We start from the raw sequence: 20,018 nt of genomic DNA on the forward strand, positions 1-20,018 counted from the left end.
ACATTCTAACTGTACAACAGGACACCTCACAAACAACTTATCTATTTATCTATCTATCTATCTATCTATCTATCTACCAACTTTTACCCACAAGCAGAGTTGTATGGTTAAAAGTACCTCAAAGTAATACTTGAGTAAAAGTAAAGATGAAAACTTGAATTTTGTTAAAAGTGAAAGTCATTTAAACAAACAGTACTTCAGTAAAAAGCTTAAAGATGCTGATATTAAATGTACTTAAGTATCAAAAGTCATTTTCTGGCAATAATGGATCAAAAATAGTTAAACTAGTAAAAGTAAAAGTACAATTATAAATACATGTATATGCATGTACTGTATATTATGGGTCGGCCTCTTATTGGATCCGTCCATAAACTTTTTTCTAATTTATGAAATTATTGTTCTTGTTGTTGTTGTTGTTTTATCTGATTACAGATGAAATAATTGACAAAATGTGCAACTCTGGCCATGATGCAGCAACAATCTGCAAAGTAACTTGTAATTAAAATGAACAAACAAATGTAGTGGAGTAAAAAAAATATCAGAATCAGGGAGACTTTATTGATCCCTGTTAGGGGAAACTGCATACGTTACAGCTGCTCCTTCGAGAATATAAAATATCACACTTAAAAAAAATAAAGATAACACTTACAACATACAAGTATTTCACTAAAGTATGTGACAACTTTGTATTTATATTTATATACCTACAAATATACATGGAAATATATATATTTGCCCTGTAATACGCTGTAACTACTATATATATATATATATATATATATATATATATATATATATATATATATATATATATATATATATATATACAGTGTATAAGATTTATATCTTCACTTTCAGATATCTTTATTTGTCTCCAAACTGTAGTGAAGTGAAATAAAAAAACAGCACAAAATTGAATGAAAAAATATAATACTCAAGTAAAGTACAACTAATTACAGTACTTGGGTAAATTTACTTAATTACATTCTATCACTGCCCACAAGGGAAGCCAAGTGAGAAAAAGTTACCCTTTTAAAAACTGTGTCTGATGGTTGGACCAGAAAAAAAAAGTGAGTTTTTTACAACCTGGCAACCCAAAATGTGTACTTAATGGATTTAGACTATGAAACTGTCGTAAACACTAAGTAACGTTTATGAGGCCATTACACACACAGAGACACACACACACCACGCACACACATCCAGAGTCCAGCCTCAGCCTCCCTGGGACTTCCTCCACCCCTCCTCCCTTTAAATACCTCAGCCCGCCGGAGCAGCAGCAGAGCCGTTCCACAGTCTGACCGGGACACGGGGGAGCTGACAGGTGAGATGACAGCGACCTTTCTGCCGCTCCTGCTGCCGCTGCTGCTGCTCTGCTTCCGCGGCGGAGAGGCGCAGCCCGGACCCGCCGCCGCCGTCGCCGCTCCTGCGGTCAGAGAGTATTATATAGCCGCTGTGGAGATCGGCTGGGACTATCTGTACCTGGACGATGGTGAGCCGGCAGGGTCCGACCAAAGGTGAATATATCTGTGTTTAATCAGAGCCTCCCCCTCTGATGTGTGACCTCACTAGAAGTTCACACTTTTATCACATAAAAAAAACTGTCAATAAGTAGAGGAAAGCACAGGGAGGCTTCTTATCTTTCCAAACTTGTTCATGTTAGTGGAGGAATTTATTAAAAAAGTGGCTCAAATCATGACAAATATACAGATTTGAAGTGAAGACAAATTATATCATTATAATATGAATTTAAGTACAATAAAAAAAGTCTTGTCAGTGACCTAGAAATTATATATCTTTATATGTATTTGGTAACTTTAGGCAGTTTATATTAAAGTTGAATGTGAAAAGTCAGAGTAAAATCGTTTAGTTGAGTTCAGTGAAGGAATGTAACTAAGTACATTTACTCGAGTACTGTGCTTAATTACAATTTTGAGGTACTTGTACTTCCATTTTTCTGCTACGTTAAACCTCCCCTCCATTATATGTTGTGGGCAAATAATGTACTTTTTACTCAGCTGTATTTATTTAATAACTTAACCAAAGTGGTGCATTTTTTAATTTATATATTTTATTGGCAAATCAAACTATCAAAGATTGAACATCTGATTACTTTTACTTTGATACTTTTAAGTACATTGGATATCACATTCTTTAAGACCTTCACTTTTACCAAATATTACCAAATATTTTTTACATGATATCTTTACTTTTACTCAAGTCTGACTTTTGGGTCCTTTTTTTTTTGCATGTTTATTTTGTTTTTTCGCAGAAAACTTAAAGATATTCCCCAAAAATACATCAAGGCGATTTACAGGGAGTACACAGATTCCACGTACACCGTCCCCAAGCCGAGGCCAACGTGGACAGGTAGGTCTCCACTTTTGGATTTTTGTCTCCTTCGATTAAAAATAAAGGATTTGTGTCATTATGTCAAAAATGTTGTGATGTGAGAGTGTAGAATTGTTGTGGAAAAAATATGTGTTTGCGTGACTGGTAAACAATAATTAATCGAATGTAACCGCTGCCACATTATCGCAGGTATTCAGGGCCCGGTGATCGTGGCCCAGGCCGGTGACAGGGTGGTGGTCCACTTCAAAAACCTGGCCTCTCAGCCCTACAGCATCAGTCCTGTGGGCATCACCTACTGGAAACAGTCTGAAGGTACTGAACTGTTTCACCTTCCCTCATCTGCTCCGTCACACGCTAATCTTGAGTCAGCGGCGTCCTGTTCTTCTTGTTCACGTCTTGACTCAATCGTTTCGACTCATAATCCCTGTGAAGTCACATTTTTAGAACACCGTAGATGAGTCGATCGTTAAAATCCTGCTAGCAACGGCATTAAGGAGAACTTCCAATCTGATCTTCTTACTCACAAGCTTTTTTTTTTCTCGCTGAATCTGACATCATTTCACAGTGAAAGAGAAGCCATTCGTGGAGAGGTAATGATGCAAGGACATAAATGTGAACATGACCAGAACAATTTGGTAATAATGACTCTTAGAAACAAGTGTAAGTTGCATCAGAATCACCAGGAAAAAAAAAAGAAAAGGCGCCTCCTTGTTCCTTAGAAATGACAGCGCGTGGCGGTTATCACTATCTCGCGTGTGCAGATTCTGTGCAGCGTGTCAAAGCCAAACGGTCGGCGCGGGTTCTCAGAATAAAGCACCTACACAGATCTGACACGGCTGAAATCTCTCACCTTCCTTGCATTTGAATGACAAAGCAAACGAACAACAAATAATTGAATATCCCTGATCCGAGAAGCTTTTGGAGGTTAATGCCCTTCACAGAAGGCCTTGGCAGACGTCCTAATGCTGCTGTAGATCCCCAAAAGCAGTCGGTTCCTGTAAAGAAGGCTCGAGTCTTCCTGCCTGCGGGGTGAGTTCCTTTAAAGGAGTTCATCTTAATCTGAAGAGCTGCACCTGTCACGTCCAGGAATGAGCCGTCGTGAAGCAGATCCAATCACGTATATGTGTAGGATAAAGGGTGAAGAAGAGAAAGGTTGAAGCCTGTCGGGGGTGCACGTCTGATATAGGTCATTACTGAACATTATAAGGAGCCAGTGCTTCCTTTGGATGTGTTTTCACGCTCGCCACAGACCATTTTAAACACTCCCAACGCACATGATCATCCTCGATCTGTGTCTCGGACGATTCCATGTTAGGTCCTTGAATTTGAGTGAATTGGGGACTCCAGAGACCTTGAAAAGTCCTTTAACTTGATGCTAAAGAATGTAGGAAGCCTGAAATCACAGCTCACAGTGCCTCAGGGGTTTTGCAGTCTGTACAGTTTACAACACGCTCCGTCCTTTGACTTTACATTTGAGTAAGGAAACTGGGAGTTACAATGATCACACCTCTCCCAAAGGTAGATCAGACTAACTTGCATTCATTCTCGTGACGCCAGTTTTCCTGCTTCGACTCACCTCCGCTGCTGAATCAAAACTCATGATGTCTCTTGTTTCCAGGAGCCGGGTACGATGACTCCACAGCGGGCCAGGAGAAGGAGGATGACGCCGTCTTTCCTGGGGGATATTATGAGTACGTGTGGGACATCAGCCCCAAAGACGGCCCCACGGCCAGCGACCCCGAGTGCCTCACCTACTCCTACTCGTCCCAGGTGGACACAGTCCGAGATGTGAACTCGGGACTCATCGGTGCCCTGCTCATCTGCAAATCAAGTCAGTGTGTGGGAGGGCAGAGAGGAGCTTTGCTTTGTTATTGTCTTACATAGACAGAGTGTTCATCTTCACCGACACACGTGTGCTTAAGATTGAAGAGTTCAAGATTGAGCCTGAGCGGGAAGTCTGAGGAAAATGGCCGCCATGTGGAAATGGTCTACAATCAGCACATTCTCACATCTTGCCTCATGAATGTGTGTCTGTTATTTGTTTTTTTTTTCTCCCAGGTGCTTTCATGAACGACGGCCAGAGGAGAAATCAAGCGTTCGTCCTGCTGTTCGCGGTGTTCGATGAGACCAAGAGCTGGTACGGAGAGGTCGGAGAGAGACGGAGCCGGGAGAAGTTCAGGAGGAGCAACAACAGGAAGGAATACCACACCATCAATGGATATGTCAACTCCACGTTACCCGGTAATGAACCAGAGCGCCGGTGGACGGAGAATTTGTTCCACGAAGTCGTGTTGTAATGTTAAGTGTTGCTAACACGGTGCTCTGTGTATCAGGTGCCGCTCTGTATGTGGTCCTCACAGGAATTTGTCCTCATTTTCTTCACCTCTCTCTCTGACTGTGTGTGTGTGTGTGTGTGTGTGTGTGTGTGTGTGTGTGTGTGTGTGTGTGTAGGTTTGAAAATGTGTCAGGGTCGTAATCGTGTGTTTTGGCATATGATCGGGGTTGGCACAGCTCCAGAAATCCACTCCATTCAGTTCCAGGCTCACTCTCTGGAGGTATTTTGAGTTTCTTTTACATAACAGACTGTCATAGTAAACACATTTGAAGATTAAAAAAAGATTAAACTCACGAATGGCTAACTTTCATTGGCTAATCAATGTTAAAAATTCACAAAAATGAAATAAAAGGACTACGCTTATCGTCTCACTTGTCTAATCAGATTTTCTTTCAAATAAAAGATGAACAGATGCTACTTCAAGATTAATTTTATTTCCAGGATTTACTTTGCTAACACTGATAATAACTTCAGTTGAGTTCCAGGCGTATACATGAGTTCTAAGAGCATTAAACTGTATTTGTTACGTACTTTACCTGTGCTTTGGCTTTGAAAAGCTTGTCGAAAGGGTCTGTAGCTCATTTGACGGAATAGTTTAAAATTTTTGAAAGTGTTTTTTCTTTGCAAAAAGCTTGTTGACAAGATTGTTACCAGTCTTAGATGAAACAAAGAGCTGCAGCCAGGAGGTGATTAGCCTAGCCTAGCATTAAGACTGGACGTGAGGGGAAACAGCTAGCTCGAGATAACACTTGTTTCGAAACATTTCACAAATCACAATTGTTACAAATACAATTACAATTGTTTCCCTCTACGACGAGTGTTTTTCCAAAATGCTATGATTATGCAAAGGCAGAATATTCTTTTACAACCGTATTTCTCTCTTTATTAAAAATCTAATGAATTGGTTTTGTACTTTTCAGGTGCTGACACATCGTAAAGTCACCATGGAAGTGACGCCAATGACGTTCATCACTGCAGAAATGAAGCCTGTTAGTGTCGGCCGCTTCCTCATCAGCTGTCAGATATACGCTCACCGCCACGGTAAGAAAAAAGACCCTAGACCTCGTACAACATGTCGCTCTAATTAACTTCACTGTTTTAATGATTAATCTGAGAGCATTGTGCACTGACCAGATGGTATGAACGCCTTGTTTGTCGTGGAGAAATGCCCCGATCCCATCGACATGCGTAACGTCAAAGACGAGGAGGACAGTGACGACTACCTTGACGATTCTTTGTTCAACACCGTAAGCTTCCAGCCTACGAATCCAAAGTTTCAAGCCAGAGCCAGTAGAGGACAGCGGGATAACACCTGGGAGCACTTCATCGCCGTCGAAGAGGTCACATGGGACTACGCTCATAAACTCAAACCCACTGACAGGTAGGAGAGGTGAAGAAAGAGCAGGAAGAGGGAACGACAGAGAGTTTGGCGCCGAATTGTTTGAGCTGATTGTGTCTTTTCTCTTTGATGCATCAGTGAGCTGCAGTCGGCGTATTTGCCTGCAGCTCCCCATCACCTGGGCTACAGGTATAAGAAGGTGCAGTATGTGGAATACACGGACGCGTCTTTCACTCAGAGGAAGGAGAACCCTCGCTCCCAGAAGGAGAACCCCGAGGAAGAACTGCTGGGTCCGCTTCTGAAAGGGAAAATCAACGATGAGATCCACGTGAGTCAAACGTTTGAGGACAGAAAATCCAATAATAGCTAAAACAGCAGAAATTGTCAAACATAAAACAGAAGAATTAAACTCATGTGGCTCTTTGCACGGCTTCTCACTGATCTCCCATTTGGTTTGAATCGTGTTCTCCAGATCACTTTGAGGAACCTGGCCAGTCGCCCTTTCAATATCTACCCCACTGGCCTTACCAGGATCTTTCCGCTGCACAGATCCACCAATGGTGAGCTTACAAGAAACCATCACATGAGATTATTGTCGTTCTAATTTGCCTTTTAACATTAACAGGCCCAATAAGGGAGGGATTTTCAGGGGAGTCTTTAAACTGGTCAGGGATTTAGACCTCTAAAGAGTAGCGTATCCAGCAGAGTCTCTAGAGAACCACTGGAGGATTTTGCCCTTCAAATACTTTCCCCCTATTTTAAGGCTTGTTAATGCTCAGCGTATTATATGGATACTGACAAATGGAGCAGCTAGGGGTGTAACGATACACACAAATCACGGTTTGACACGTACCTCGGTTTTGAGGTCACGGTTTGGTTCATTTTTGGTACAGTACACAAGTAAAGTGCAGCACTAACAGTTCCAGCATGTAGCCCTGTTCAGTTTTACTCAGCCTTCATATTTTTTGCCGGAAAGATTAACTTGTCCGCAATGACTCCACCCATGAGTTATTTGTGAGTACAGGCTTTCATTACGAAGATATAAGGACGACAATATGCACTTTTGGACGATTTATTAACAGTCGCGTTTTTTGGGACAGGCATCGTCACAGTCACCTACACTGTCACTGTGTGCTCTGTAGCGCTCGTCTGTAGCCAGAGTGTTCCCAAGCAGGAGGTCTTCAAGCTCTGTTTTCTTGCTAGCGTTAGCCATGACGTAAACGGGCTGCACGTGTAGCTGCAGGTCGGAAAATAAACACACGCAACTTCCGTTCGGGGAACTCACCCATGCACAGCCCTGTGCCGAACCGAACGTCCTGTACCGAAACGGTTCAATACAAATACATGTATTGTTACACCCCTAGGAGCAGCACATCCAGTAGACTCGGGAGGCAGTGTAGGCAATTCCCCAAATTCCAAATATCAAAATTTCACCTATTCTCATCTAATGAAACAGCTGCAGAGAAGGACTTGCGCTCCATGGGCGTGCCCCCCAACAGGACATTCACCTACGTTTGGAAACTAACACCAGAAGATGGGCCCTTGGACAGAGACCCCCAGTGTCTGACCCAGCTGTACCAGAGCACCGTCTCCCTGGAGAAAGACTTGGCCTCCGGGCTGGTCGGCGCCCTTCTCATCTGCAAGAATGAGGCCATCGACACCAGAGGACGCCTGGTGAGAAGCACGTTTACATAGTAATGAATACCCAGGAATGAGTTTTACGGGCCTGAGAGGAATCGTTTTTAAAGATCCTTTCCTAGTCGTCTCTCACCTGCATTGATATAACTGTCGCTTTATTCCAGGTCGGCCCAGATAAAGAGTGGCCCTTGATATTTGCCGTGTTTGATGAGAACATCAGTTGGTACATCGACGACAACTTAGAGAAATCCAGCAAAGCCTCCCCGAACACCACAGACCCTGAATTCTACAGCTCCAATGTCATTTACAGTAAGTTCACCTAAACCGTGGACATGGACAGAGTTGATCATATGTTCATGCTTTGTCGCGTTGTTTTCATATCATCACTTGATTGTTGCCATCAAACCAGCCATCAGATCATCACTTTTAAAAGCAGTAAATCCTTCCTTGACCTCCAGGTGTGAACGGCCACATGTTCAGCGGGCGACAGTTCGTGATATGCAAAACCGACGTCACCTTCTGGCACGTGGCGAACGTGGGCACCCAGAGCGACTTCCTCTCCGTTTACTTCACGGGAAACCTCTTTCAGTATCAAGGCCTCTACCAGTCCGTCCTCACCCTGTTCCCCATGACCGGCATGACCATCTCCATGGAATCCGAGGTGATAGGTGAGACTGAATTTGAATTTTTTCACCTTTTTACACCTGGTATTATAATGCGCTGTGAACAGAGTTTGATTGGATCTATCTTGGAAGTAGTCTGGCATCTGGCATCTTCAGCTAGACTAATCTACTATGGATAGGTTTGCATGGCTAGATTCCAGTTCCGTCAGATTAATTGTTTGCTACGTCTTCTCTCAGGTGAGTGGGAGATCAGTGCCTTCGATGGCAGCCTGAAGAGCCGGGGGATGAGCATCATTTACACCGTACTTCCTTGCGACAATGGAGACCTCCCGCTGGTCGATCGCGATGAGATGGATGAGGACCTTTCTCAATATATAGATAAGTTAGTACCGAGGGGAAGAAGACCTCAGAATCGCACAGCGTCGGTTCGAGAGTGCAAGAGACCTCTCGTTGGCAACAACACCGGCAACATATCCGGCCAAAACGTCACTGATGATAACACAGAGAGGACCCCGGCTGAAGAACAGTCAAGATGCAAGGACATTGGAGACGGGTTGGAGGGAGGAATCCCAGAGGACGTTTTGGAGGAGCTACTGAAAGATGGAGATTGGATGGATTCTCAGAATGGGACTGAAGCTGGAGGACAGGGAGGTGTGAGACAGAGAAGACAGGCAGAGGGCAATGGGACAGACGTAGAGATCAGTTCTGGAGCCTCGGAAGATGGGGGGACGGTGATAGAGATTGGAGAACAGGATGTAGAAAAAAGGACGGACACTGCTAAAGAGGTCAAATCAGAGGAAGTTAGCGAAATATCAAATGTAAATGATGGAGGAACTGAAATAGAGATCGAAGAAAAGGCTGTACAAAACAGGGCCGACAGCGATGCCGAGGTAACATCTGAGGAAATTAGTGGACTATCAAGTGTAAATAATGAAGGAATAGGGAGAGAGATTAGAGATCAGGATGTAGAAAAAAAGACCAACACTTTCGGAGAGGTCAAATCTGAGGAGGGGAGTGAAATGTCAGGCGTAAACAATGAGACCAAAGGAGAGCTTGAAGTGAGCAATGAGATCTTACTAAACAGCAACCCAGCGACAAATAAGGCTTCTACCTCCGGACAAACTACATCGGAGGAGATGGATCAGAACCACATTCAGTCCAAACCTGAGCGGCTTGAAGTGGATCCGCCAGACCAGAGAGTCAACCACACCGCTGATAACAGAAGGAGCGCAGGGATTGGTCTGTCCCTTGATTATGATGACTACAGTGACAGTGACGAGGTACTATTATCCTTGTTTGTTTTGTGCATTTAATTTTAGGTGCATATAATTTAACCCACAGTAAACACGAAATTTTTTCATAGGTAAACAGCACATCGGGTACACTCGGCACGGACTACATGGACCTGCGCTCCGGAGAGGTCCGGTTTCGACACTACTACATCGCTGCAGAGGAGGTCACCTGGGACTACGGCATCAGAAAACCACATCAGCTCCTCAATCCCAGGCAGGAAATGATGATAGTAACACTTCATCAAGGTTTCTGTGCAGGTCTTAGAAGTAAACTAATTGTTTAATAGGTTGGGAGAAAAATACTTATTCGTTGTCTCGTCTTCTTGCCAAGAGAGATGAAAATTTTAACAATTCTGATAGGTGTTTGTTAAGCAGGCCTGTGGGGCAACAGTCTAGGGATGATTAGCTTAGCTTAGTTTAGCTTAGCTTAGCCTCGTGTATAGACTGGAAGCAGGCAAAAACTGCCATCTGTCGCTAAAACCTCTGCCTCCCAGCACCCCTAAAGCTCAATAATAATGTGATTTATCATGTTTATTTAACTCGTAAAGAAACACACGTGAAAATTAAATGTAGTGTTTTTGTGCCAGCTCCACATACAGACAGTTTAACCAATCGTCTCATCTCATTGTTAGTGGAAAGATTGTATTTTTTGACAAAATGTACTCCAAGTTAGTTAATGCTAGGATGTAACATTTCTAACTTTGGGCGAACTTTGAAAAATACCTAACTTTGGCGTGTTAGCATGATAAAGCTAATGAAGGCACACCCTTTGATCGGTCACGTTCAGAGTGAATTCAGTCCTGCATGAAGAAAATGAATCCCTCTGATTCATTTCAATGGAGCCAGTCTGTCGGGGCAGCAAACCATTGTGCAGTGTTTTGGCAGCTTTCAAGACTTTAATCTTTTACTCCAACCAGACTTCCGAAATTGTTTTGGTTTTTCATTGTCCCCACCCACGTTGCACACTGTGCTGTAATGACACATTGGCTGCTTTCGGGTGCTTTGGGTGATTATGCCCTTTGTAACGATGTCTTAATGTATTTTGTCAACCAGGATTTGCTCAAAATCAACATGATGTACAGCTGGAAAGACTTTTTGATTGAAAAAATGTCAATCAATGGTCAAAGAAGTGCTTCACAAGTACAACAGAAAAATGCATTTTAATACCCTCTTCAGTCGGCGTCTAAGGCAGCAGTACTGACTCCACTCCTCTCTTCAGGGAGGTGCGTCGCGGGATGAGGAAGTTCCTGCCGGCCTATAAGAAGGTGGTGTTTCGAGCCTACAAGGACGAAGACTTCAGAGATCCTGTAGACAGAGGAGAGCTCCAGGAACACCTGGGGATTATGGGACCTTTCATCAGAACGGAGATTAATAATCTCCTCACTGTGAGTAATCCTGTAACTAAGCAAAAGGAAATAATAAACTTGATGAGGTGACTCTCTGTTTGAAGCTGTCTGATATTTTATCGGTGCTCGGTGACCCATTTGTCCCCTCTCTGTCTTAATCAAGGTGATCTTTAAGAACAAGGCGTCCAGGCCTTACTCTTTTCACCTTCAGGGAGTGTATGACCGCACCCAGGGGGCCGGCATGGCCCAAACCACCCGCCCCTCTGCACCGCTTGGGGTACCAGGAGAGCCTTTGGCTCCCGGAGAGACACGGACGTATAACTGGAAGATAACCAAGAAACAAGGACCAACCGACAGTGAATTTGACTGCAAGACTTGGGCTTACTACTCCACTGTTGACAAGGTCTGTATTGATATTGATGTGTGTGTTTGTGCTAACATTAATGAACCTGTGTTATCTTTCGGTTTTTTTCTTCCTTGTCCTTCAGTGTTAGTTTTAATTTAGCTTATATTGTTTGTAAGTTAATGAGAAAAGTTCCAAAATGTATATAACATTCTATCCAGTAATAATATTTCTTTACTGTTTTCCAGGAGAGAGACCTTCACTCAGGTCTGATCGGTCCACTGGTGATCTGTAAGCCTGGCACACTGCTGACTCGACAGTACACGCAGCCGGACGTCCAGGAGTTCTCCCTCCTCTTCCACACCTTCGATGAGACTAAAAGCTGGTACATGGAGGAGAACCTGGCGCGGTACTGTGCTCCACCCTGTCAGGCCAACACTGAGGACCCCTGGTACCACATCAGCAATAAGTTTGCAGGTGGAGACAATAATTCTTGGTGTCATTTTTAATCAACGTGCTGTAATCAGCTTCTAAATAACACCTACGTTTTTTTCCTCAGCAATAAATGGTTACGTGGCGGAGACGCTTCCCGGTCTGATGGTCGCCCAGCACCAGCGAGTCAGATGGCACCTGCTGAATGTAGGGAATGACGAAGAGTACCATGCTGTACTCTTCCATGGTCTGCCTTTCACCGTTCACACTAAAGAGACACATCGTATGGGGGTCTACAGCCTCTTCCCTGGTAAACACACACACACACGTATTCATCGTGTTTCAGATCTATATACCAAAGATGACTTTTCTGGGTGAATTTATACAAGATTTATTTTAGTTTCTTATCGCTGTACGAAGTAATTAGCCGACTTTCACTATTGAAACTGTATTCTTGACTATTATTGCTGTCTGTCATCCAGGAGTGTTTGGCACAGTGGAGATGAGACCCCCCACAGTTGGCACGTGGCTGGTGGAGTGCACTATAGGAGACTACCAGCTGGCTGGCATGAGGGCCAAACTGCTCGTCTACAATCCAAGTAGGTGCCACTTTGCCGCATATCTGTAAGAAATAGATGTTTATAATATAATAACATATAGAATTAATAGAGATTCAGAACAGTAACAGTAGATCAACATTTGGTTGAATTTTTAGCCATGTCAGTTGCTCTGGGAATGTCAAAATTTACATTTTTCCATCAAAATAGGAAAACTCTAGAACAGAACAACTGTAACCTCGGATGTATTCGGAGATTAGCATGCTGACATAGCAAGCTGTCATGCTAAACTTTAGCATATTAAAATAATGTGTTAAAACATGTTGATTGCTTAAAGGGGTAATACGTAAAAAGATCATCATCAGATTGTAAATAAACATAATTATTAGCATGCTAAGAAGCTAGCCCCGGCGTGTCCTGGTCCAAAGCCCCTGTCCCAGCAAGGAAATCACTAACACTCCCCTGGTCCCCGAGCTCCAAGTCTGAACCTCTAGCTGCACGGCTAACTGTGCTAACTAGCTATGGGTGGCTACATTTAGCAGCAGCTACCCCAGCAATAGGCTGCCCCCTATTTGTTTTGAGTATGAATTTGACATATGACCAATTCCTACATATTTCTGCCTTTAAGGAACTTTACTGGCCAAGTCACACTGATGTAAAAAGATCAGCTGTAAGAATAGTTTTGCTGGACTACAAAGACTAGCAGAACATGTGAAACACAACAATTAAAACATGGTAATGTTAGCGCGCTAACATGCTAAGATGCTGATGTTAAACACTAAACATGAGTATGTAAACAAACAATTGTTTACATGATTTCTAACTGTAGGCGTAGATATGCCAAGAGTCAAGACCCACAGAGAATAGAAATACTTTTCTGTTCATATCAATTCAGGACTTTATGTTTTGACGTTCAAGTGAAAGTGACAAATGAACACAATTTTGCAACAACAGGAAGCTGATCATTTACAGTTGTAGTGAACGTCAATGCGTTCTGAAGCTTCGTCATCAGATCATATTTCAGAGGCTTTCCCCACATTTTCCAAGTATTTTCATGTTGTGTCATTTCTGGGGCTTTTTGGTTAGTTTGAGTTTCCCATATTGCAGGGCCAATACATGTAGAGTCACTCAGATCACCATTTACAGAAATCTCAAAACAGTAGTTATACAGTCCTTTACTCTCCAGGTGTATCAAGTGCACAGAAGTGGATTTGGGGTATTTTTGACGTGATCATTATGTACACCTGGAAGTTTAAAATGTGTTATTGAGCTGGAGTTTTCTCGTTCTGACCTGCAGATTGTGTGTCGCCACTGGGGATGAAATCAGGAAGGATTGAGGATTCCCAGATCACGGCCTCAGATTACGTCGGTAAGGAAGTGTAAACGCACCAGTAAGACCCTTGATAAGTGTTTATCAGTGGACCAAAAGATGAAAATATTCCAGTCTTGTGGCCACGAGGCAGTTTTGTGAAATCTGAAAGCCTCAAAATGACCCACACCGAGTTGGATTATAACCGTTTTTACATGTGTGTGCAGATTACTGGCAGCCGCGGCTGGCGAGGCTCGATCAGTCCGGTTATATCAACGCCTGGATAGGCAGAGACAGTGACTCATGGATACAGGTGAGATATACACACTGTTACATTACGTATGTAGGTTCCAGTGCGCCCTCATGCATCATCTGTATGGACTTGATGCTCATGTCTGGTATTAGGTGGACCTTCTGAAGCCCACCCTGCTGCATGGCATCCAGACGCAGGGAGTCAGGGTGAAGCTGAGGGACAACTACATCACATTCTTCACCGTCTCCTACAGCCTGGACCAGGATACCTGGCGCACCTACAAAGGAAACACAACCAACAAAGTACGTGGTCCAGTGTGGATTCATTCATCCATTCAGGTTTCAGGAGTTCCTTGATATCGCAGGACATGGAGCATTTAATTCACAGATTAGCAGATACCTTTCTCAGAATATGTAAAGTGTATTTATGAAATAACTTGAATATTTCACAGGTGAAAAGCAGCCACAACAATCCGTTTCCTGTCTAATTTTAGGGAGTTTTGAGGGATATGGAGTTACGTTACATTTTCCTTTGCAAGGTCACGTGATCAAGTAATAGTACACATCCGTCTTGCCAGGTTTCATCTTCAAGTAATGCACTTGTTGCCGAAAAACATAGCAGCTTAACTGATCAGCAACCTACAAGGAGCTTCTGCAGCGAAGTCGTAGAGACGCAACTGCTTGTTCAAAAACAACAACGGAGATTCGCGTAGAATGTTGCACCGAAAGGGTAGATTACATTGAAAGAGGATTTAAGAACGACACTGAAGGCTGTTCTCGATGGAAAAGATGTTTTTCGCTGTTGTAAACATTACAATTGTAAACAAGAGTTTGACTTACCAACGGGCTCCGCTGGTGGTAGTCCTGCTGTTCATCCGATTGATTGGAGTTGATTGCGTGACTTTTAATTACCTGACAAATTAACCTCTAACCCCTCCAGCTAGCTTGTTTTCATTCAGAAAACCATCAAATGGCCCTCTTGAAAGACACTTACTCACCTTCCTTAAAAAAAATTTGTAGGGTTAGGGTTACAAGTACAATTTGGAAGCAGTTCTTGGTCGTGCGTTTAGGATGTCAGAATTCAAACCGGCGGGACAAACATGCGGAAAATTTCAGCATACTACCATCACGATCCCTGAGCCGAAGTGTTTGTCTGGCTTCTGCTTTAGATGTTTCGCGGCAATATGGACAGCTCCAAGGTGAAGAGCAACGCGTTCACTCCGCCGTTTGTGGCTCGCTACGTCAGGATCCAGCCGCAGTACTTCAAGCAGAGGCCCGCTCTGCGACTGGAGCTGCTGGGCTGCGACGTCAACAGTGAGTTTTTTTTACCTGCAGCGGCAGAAGTTATCGCAGAGTAGATGTGACTGTACCCACAGTGCTGGGAGTGACAGTGGTGTGTGTGTGTGTGTGTGTGTGTGTGTGTGTGTGTGTGTGCAACCAGGCTGCTCGCTCCCTCTCGGGCTCCAGAGGGGAACGATTCCAGACAAAAGCTTGACCGCCTCCTCGTTTTATTCATCTCTGTTGAGTAGCTGGAAACCCGCCCTCGCCCGCCTCCATCAGGAAGGCAGGGTCAACGCCTGGAGGCCAAAGGTGAGCACAATTACACAAATACCACACACATACACACACACACACAGATCAAGCATGTTACACAGCTCATATATGTTTTCAGTTAGATATGGAGCTACAGCCAGCAGCCTTTTGTATCGTTTACTGGTTTGCTGGTACCAAAACCAAAATCTTTTCCTAAACCCGACCAAACCGCGACCGCTTCACAACACGCTCAACGTCACATACGTAAGTTCCTTCACGTTGTCAAGTGGGACACAGCGAACCGACCTCACTGGTTAAACATTTTTTTCAGACTGTTTCACCACCACATGTAGCATTCACGACAGGTAGCGTCCAAATGTCCTCTGCTGCACCTGTAACCACGCCCAACACTGATGTCAAAATGCACCGGTGCACCTTGGAGTGCACGTCGACATCAGTGCATGCAGTGATGGGAGAAGACGGCACTCACTAGCTTTTGCTACTCGAAAATAAATAGATAAATACGTCGTCATTACTCAAGAAATGTCTCTTTCCAGAAGTCATGACCCCCGTTGCTCAAGATAATCCGCAGAGCTTGTTGCGAGCAGTTTCCTGTAGGGACTATTTTCTTTGTAACGAACCACACCGAGCAGAGGGACGCGTGTATCTACTCCAAAACTGACTTGATGGACGAATAGCAAAAGATAGAAGAAAAAAACGTGTGTTTTTGATTTGTGAGACAAACATGTTGATCTCTGGCTCCCCCTCCTCCTCCTCCCCCTCCTCCTCCTCCCCCTCCTCCTCATCCTCCCACTCTTCTCCTCTCCTCAGCTTATCGTTTTCACACTCTTGCAGCGCTGAACTGCAGAGGTGTGATCTGCGCTTCTGTCACACTGTCGAGCCGTTACGAAAGGTCACGCGCCCGAAAGAGTTGCACTTGTGATCCGGGGACAGGAGGTCAACTGCTCTGGGGCCAACTGTTATCTGGGCGAGTGTCTTAAAAGAGCTCCGATGGCCCAAACAGACGGCCTCAGAAAACAAAAGAAATAGTTTTTTCATGTTTCCTCAGAAGCGCGTGTCCTCGAACAGTAGCTGCAGCCAGCGTTTGGGGTTATTCTTATTGTTCTCAATATTCGTTTAAACAGGAAAACCTTCCTGCGAGTGTTCCAGGGTACAGAGGAAAATAGGATAACCTCGATTTACTTCGTAGAAAAGTGGTCATTTTTATGTTTGTTGGGACCTTTTTCCTGTAGCCAAGGCGGAATCGAAATATAAAATAAACCCCCTCATCAGCAGCTCATCTGGTTTTGTGCCGTGCAGCCACATTATGTCAGTGGAAAAAACCGATGAACTGCCAAGGAACACTTTCCGAGTTTATAAGTTTTCCTCGTCATCCGATGTGGGAGAGGAAGTGGTTTGGCGTTCCCTTCAGGCCCATCGCAACATCTGGTTTGTTTTGCTTTCCCTCTGCTTTGGCTTCTACTGTTTCATTCAGAAGCTGGGATCGATTTCCGCCCGTTTCATAACATTCCCGTCAATCGATTTAATCCGCTACACTTGTGAGTTTTGTATTTTCCGGTAATTATTTTTCATAATCATGTCCTTCTGCATGCAAGATCACGTAGTTCTGGTTTGGAGACAGTGAATAGGATGCTGTGGTTGGTCAGTAAACGGAAAAAAGAAATAAATATGTATCTAAAAATGGCTCCTCTTCCATTTTCACCCCAGAACAACAACCCTCACGAGTGGCTCCAGGTCGACTTGGGGAAAGTGAAGCGCATCACGGGGGTCGTGACCCAGGGAGTGCGATCAATGCTCACCCAGATGATGGTGACGGAGTTCTCGGTCACCGTCAGCCATGATGAGCACTCCTGGAGCAGTGTGTTGGAGGCGGACTCCCAAAGAGAAAAGGTAGACTCACTGCAGAGCTCCGTCAGACCTGCTGCTCTGTAAACATGCGATGACTAACATGTTCTTTACTCATTTCACTCACTCCTCCATTGAATCATTAACGCAGGAGTCCTCAGATCTCTCACAGTTTCCCTCAGAGTCACACAGGTGGATGAGTCAGTCTGTAATGTGGAGCTGACAACTCACCGAGAGAATGTTAATCACACGTGCCTTTGTGTTTTAGTGACACACAGCGGACTTAAACGCGCTACAAGGAACTTTTAGATGATTCAGCAAGAAGTTTGGCTTTTTTATATCCGGATAGTCTTGATGCAACATTTTATGTTGGCCTTGCTACAGAGCTACATCTTGCTCATTACTAGGAAAGGTTGTTAGCTTTAGCATTAGCTCAATAAAATGACTAATACAGAGCAATTGAATGTGTTGGCTGTAGGCTGACATGCAGTAATGCTCGTCATCGTACAACACAGGGTTGCATAACAAAATTGAAGTTAAGCAACTCAAATTACAAAACATATTTACAGTTATTTATATAAAAATATACCCAAACACGTGGTGCATCCTTTGAATCTGCGCCGGGGTTAATGTAAAGGGCAGGAACATGATGTTGACGATAATGCCGTTGCGTCTCCACATCAGAAGTTCAACAGCTGCGAAAAACTCTCCAGAGTGACTGAGCATCAGTGTTATAAACACAGACCCTAACCCTAACAGTTAAAAAGCTTAAAAAATGTATATATGTTAAGACCAACAAAATAAATATGTTCACAGCTACAAAATGTTTGTATTACTGCTCTTAAATAGAAAAAGAAGTACAGAATAAGAAAACAAATTGTGTCTTTCCTTCACTTGCTTCAAAAACAAACACACACCGGATCAAAATCTGTCTTGCACTCTTGTCCACAGGGGGCGCCAGAATCAATAAGATTAAAAGTTACTTGTAGCTGCTATAACAAAAAAACAACAAATAAAAACACAGAGTCCAGCACAGTGTTGACAAAAGTATCAAGAGATTGATATGTATTGATATACTGAATATTTGAAATGGTCTCAATACTCGCTTTCCAAAGTATCATTACTCCAGAACTAGCTGTGTTTTTTTCGCTCTCCTCTCCAACAGCAAGCTGCCACATGCACTGCTGTAGTGCCCACATAGTCCAACCTCCACCAGGAGTTCACTAACGGAGATGCTTAACACACAGTTCACCAGCCATATTATATTTATCTTTTCATTAAAAATCTGAAATGTTATGCCCCAAATGTTGTGCCAAATTTCCCCGTGGTATCAATTATCAGTATTTTTCTAGCTATTACATCAAAGTTCAAATTTAAATCCCTTCCCTTTTCTTCCCTTCCTCAGATCTTCGCCGGTAACAACGATTCAGATGAAGAGGCGGTCACCGTATTTGACCCCCCTCTGTTCGGCCGCTACCTCCGGATCCACCCGCTGGGTTGGATCAACGGCATCGCCCTGCGCCTGGAGGTCCTCGGCTGCGACACGCAGCAGGTGCTCTGACGGACTCGCCGACGCCTCGTAGCAACAGTTTAGCAGCGAAAATGTATCTGTGTTTCATCCTGCCAATCGAAGAAAAGTGTTATTTTGTCATGTTATGCTATTTATATAAGAGAAGCTACTTCTTCTGTGGTCACAACCTTGTTTACATGCCCATCTTTTTTTGACAGCGTTAATTTTGGTCGTCTCGCGCGGAACAGAAGCGCGTTCGACGTCGTAGAAAAAAAACGTAGCTGCCGCACAGCTTTCTGCCACCCACAGAACAAACCTTTTGAATGTGAGCATGTGTAAATATTTCAGAGACAGATGGATGTATAAAGTTTGAATGGTCGATGTATATTGTTGGAAAAGTTTGTGTTAATGTATTCTTCCTGCTTTGTTGAGTTTATATAAAGATGAATCCTGAAGGGTTGTACTTGTATTTCTTTTTTCTAAGTCTTGTGCACACAAACACGAAAAAAACGGCACTTCTGCTGCATCTGAAGGCAAAATTAAAAACTCTTAACAGGGACATTCTGGTAAACACTTCTTGACTCTCCCTGTCCTGATCTCTTCCTCTCTCTGCTTTTGTTTTCTTCCCTCTCTCTCTCTCTGGCACATTATCTCTGTTCTTTTCTTCGCTCTGTCTGTCTTCAGTCCACAACGTTCCTGATCTGTTATTCTGGCTTATCCACCTCCAGCAGGCCTCTCCCTGCAGAAAAAAAAAAAACAATGAGCAAGTGCGCTCCAACATTGTTCTGTTACAAGTGCTCATATGCTGTCCCGAAAAAAACAAGTATGTTCTCATACGAGGATGAAGTGACTGGAGGGGGGGGAAACAACAAGGTGTGAACATGCGTGTGTCTCAAGTTGTGTATCTTGGACGCGAGTGTGCGAAACATGAAAAAAAAAAAAACACCAGCGTCCAACTTTCGAGTGTCCAAACGACCTTTTATCACCTCTTTATCAGCGGAGGAAGTTTCCAGGCGAGGAGGAGGAGGAGGAGGAGGAGGAGGTGGTAGTGTTTGGCTTGGAGGACACAGTCAGGCAGGACATGGCATTGGCAGAGAATTGGCAGTAGCCTGGCTGCCACACTTTATCTCTGTGCAAACACACACACACACACACACACACACACACACACATATGATCTGCAGTAAACTAAACAGAGGTGAGCGGAGGCCGTGGCCGGCTGCCCAGGTGTAATTATCTGCCGCTGGGTTTGAGTTCTAACCGTGTGAAACGAGCAACAACAACAAGTACA

At 43.8% G+C, this 20,018-nt stretch overlaps 1 protein-coding gene across 1 annotated transcript; it reads left to right on the forward strand.

The window, feature by feature from the left end:
- Positions 1–1,314: 1,314 nt before the first annotated feature.
- f8 (coagulation factor VIII, procoagulant component) lies at positions 1,315–19,182 on the forward strand. The gene is made up of 27 exons (XM_030396760.1): positions 1,315–1,517; positions 2,273–2,370; positions 2,542–2,664; positions 3,971–4,183; positions 4,411–4,593; positions 4,804–4,907; positions 5,608–5,728; positions 5,822–6,068; positions 6,165–6,354; positions 6,499–6,586; positions 7,483–7,700; positions 7,829–7,973; positions 8,123–8,332; positions 8,525–9,567; positions 9,651–9,793; positions 10,799–10,964; positions 11,089–11,328; positions 11,517–11,745; positions 11,828–12,010; positions 12,183–12,299; positions 13,555–13,626; positions 13,794–13,879; positions 13,972–14,121; positions 14,988–15,132; positions 15,260–15,408; positions 17,080–17,262; positions 18,623–19,182. Exons 1-27 carry the CDS (start codon positions 1,330–1,332, stop codon positions 18,776–18,778), a joined length of 5,190 nt encoding a protein of 1,729 aa, XP_030252620.1. The 5' UTR covers positions 1,315–1,329; the 3' UTR covers positions 18,779–19,182.
- Positions 19,183–20,018: the final 836 nt, after the last annotated feature.

Source organism: Sparus aurata, chromosome 18 (assembly GCF_900880675.1).
Source record: "Sparus aurata chromosome 18, fSpaAur1.1, whole genome shotgun sequence".
Classification (NCBI taxonomy): Eukaryota; Metazoa; Chordata; class Actinopteri; order Spariformes; family Sparidae; genus Sparus; species Sparus aurata.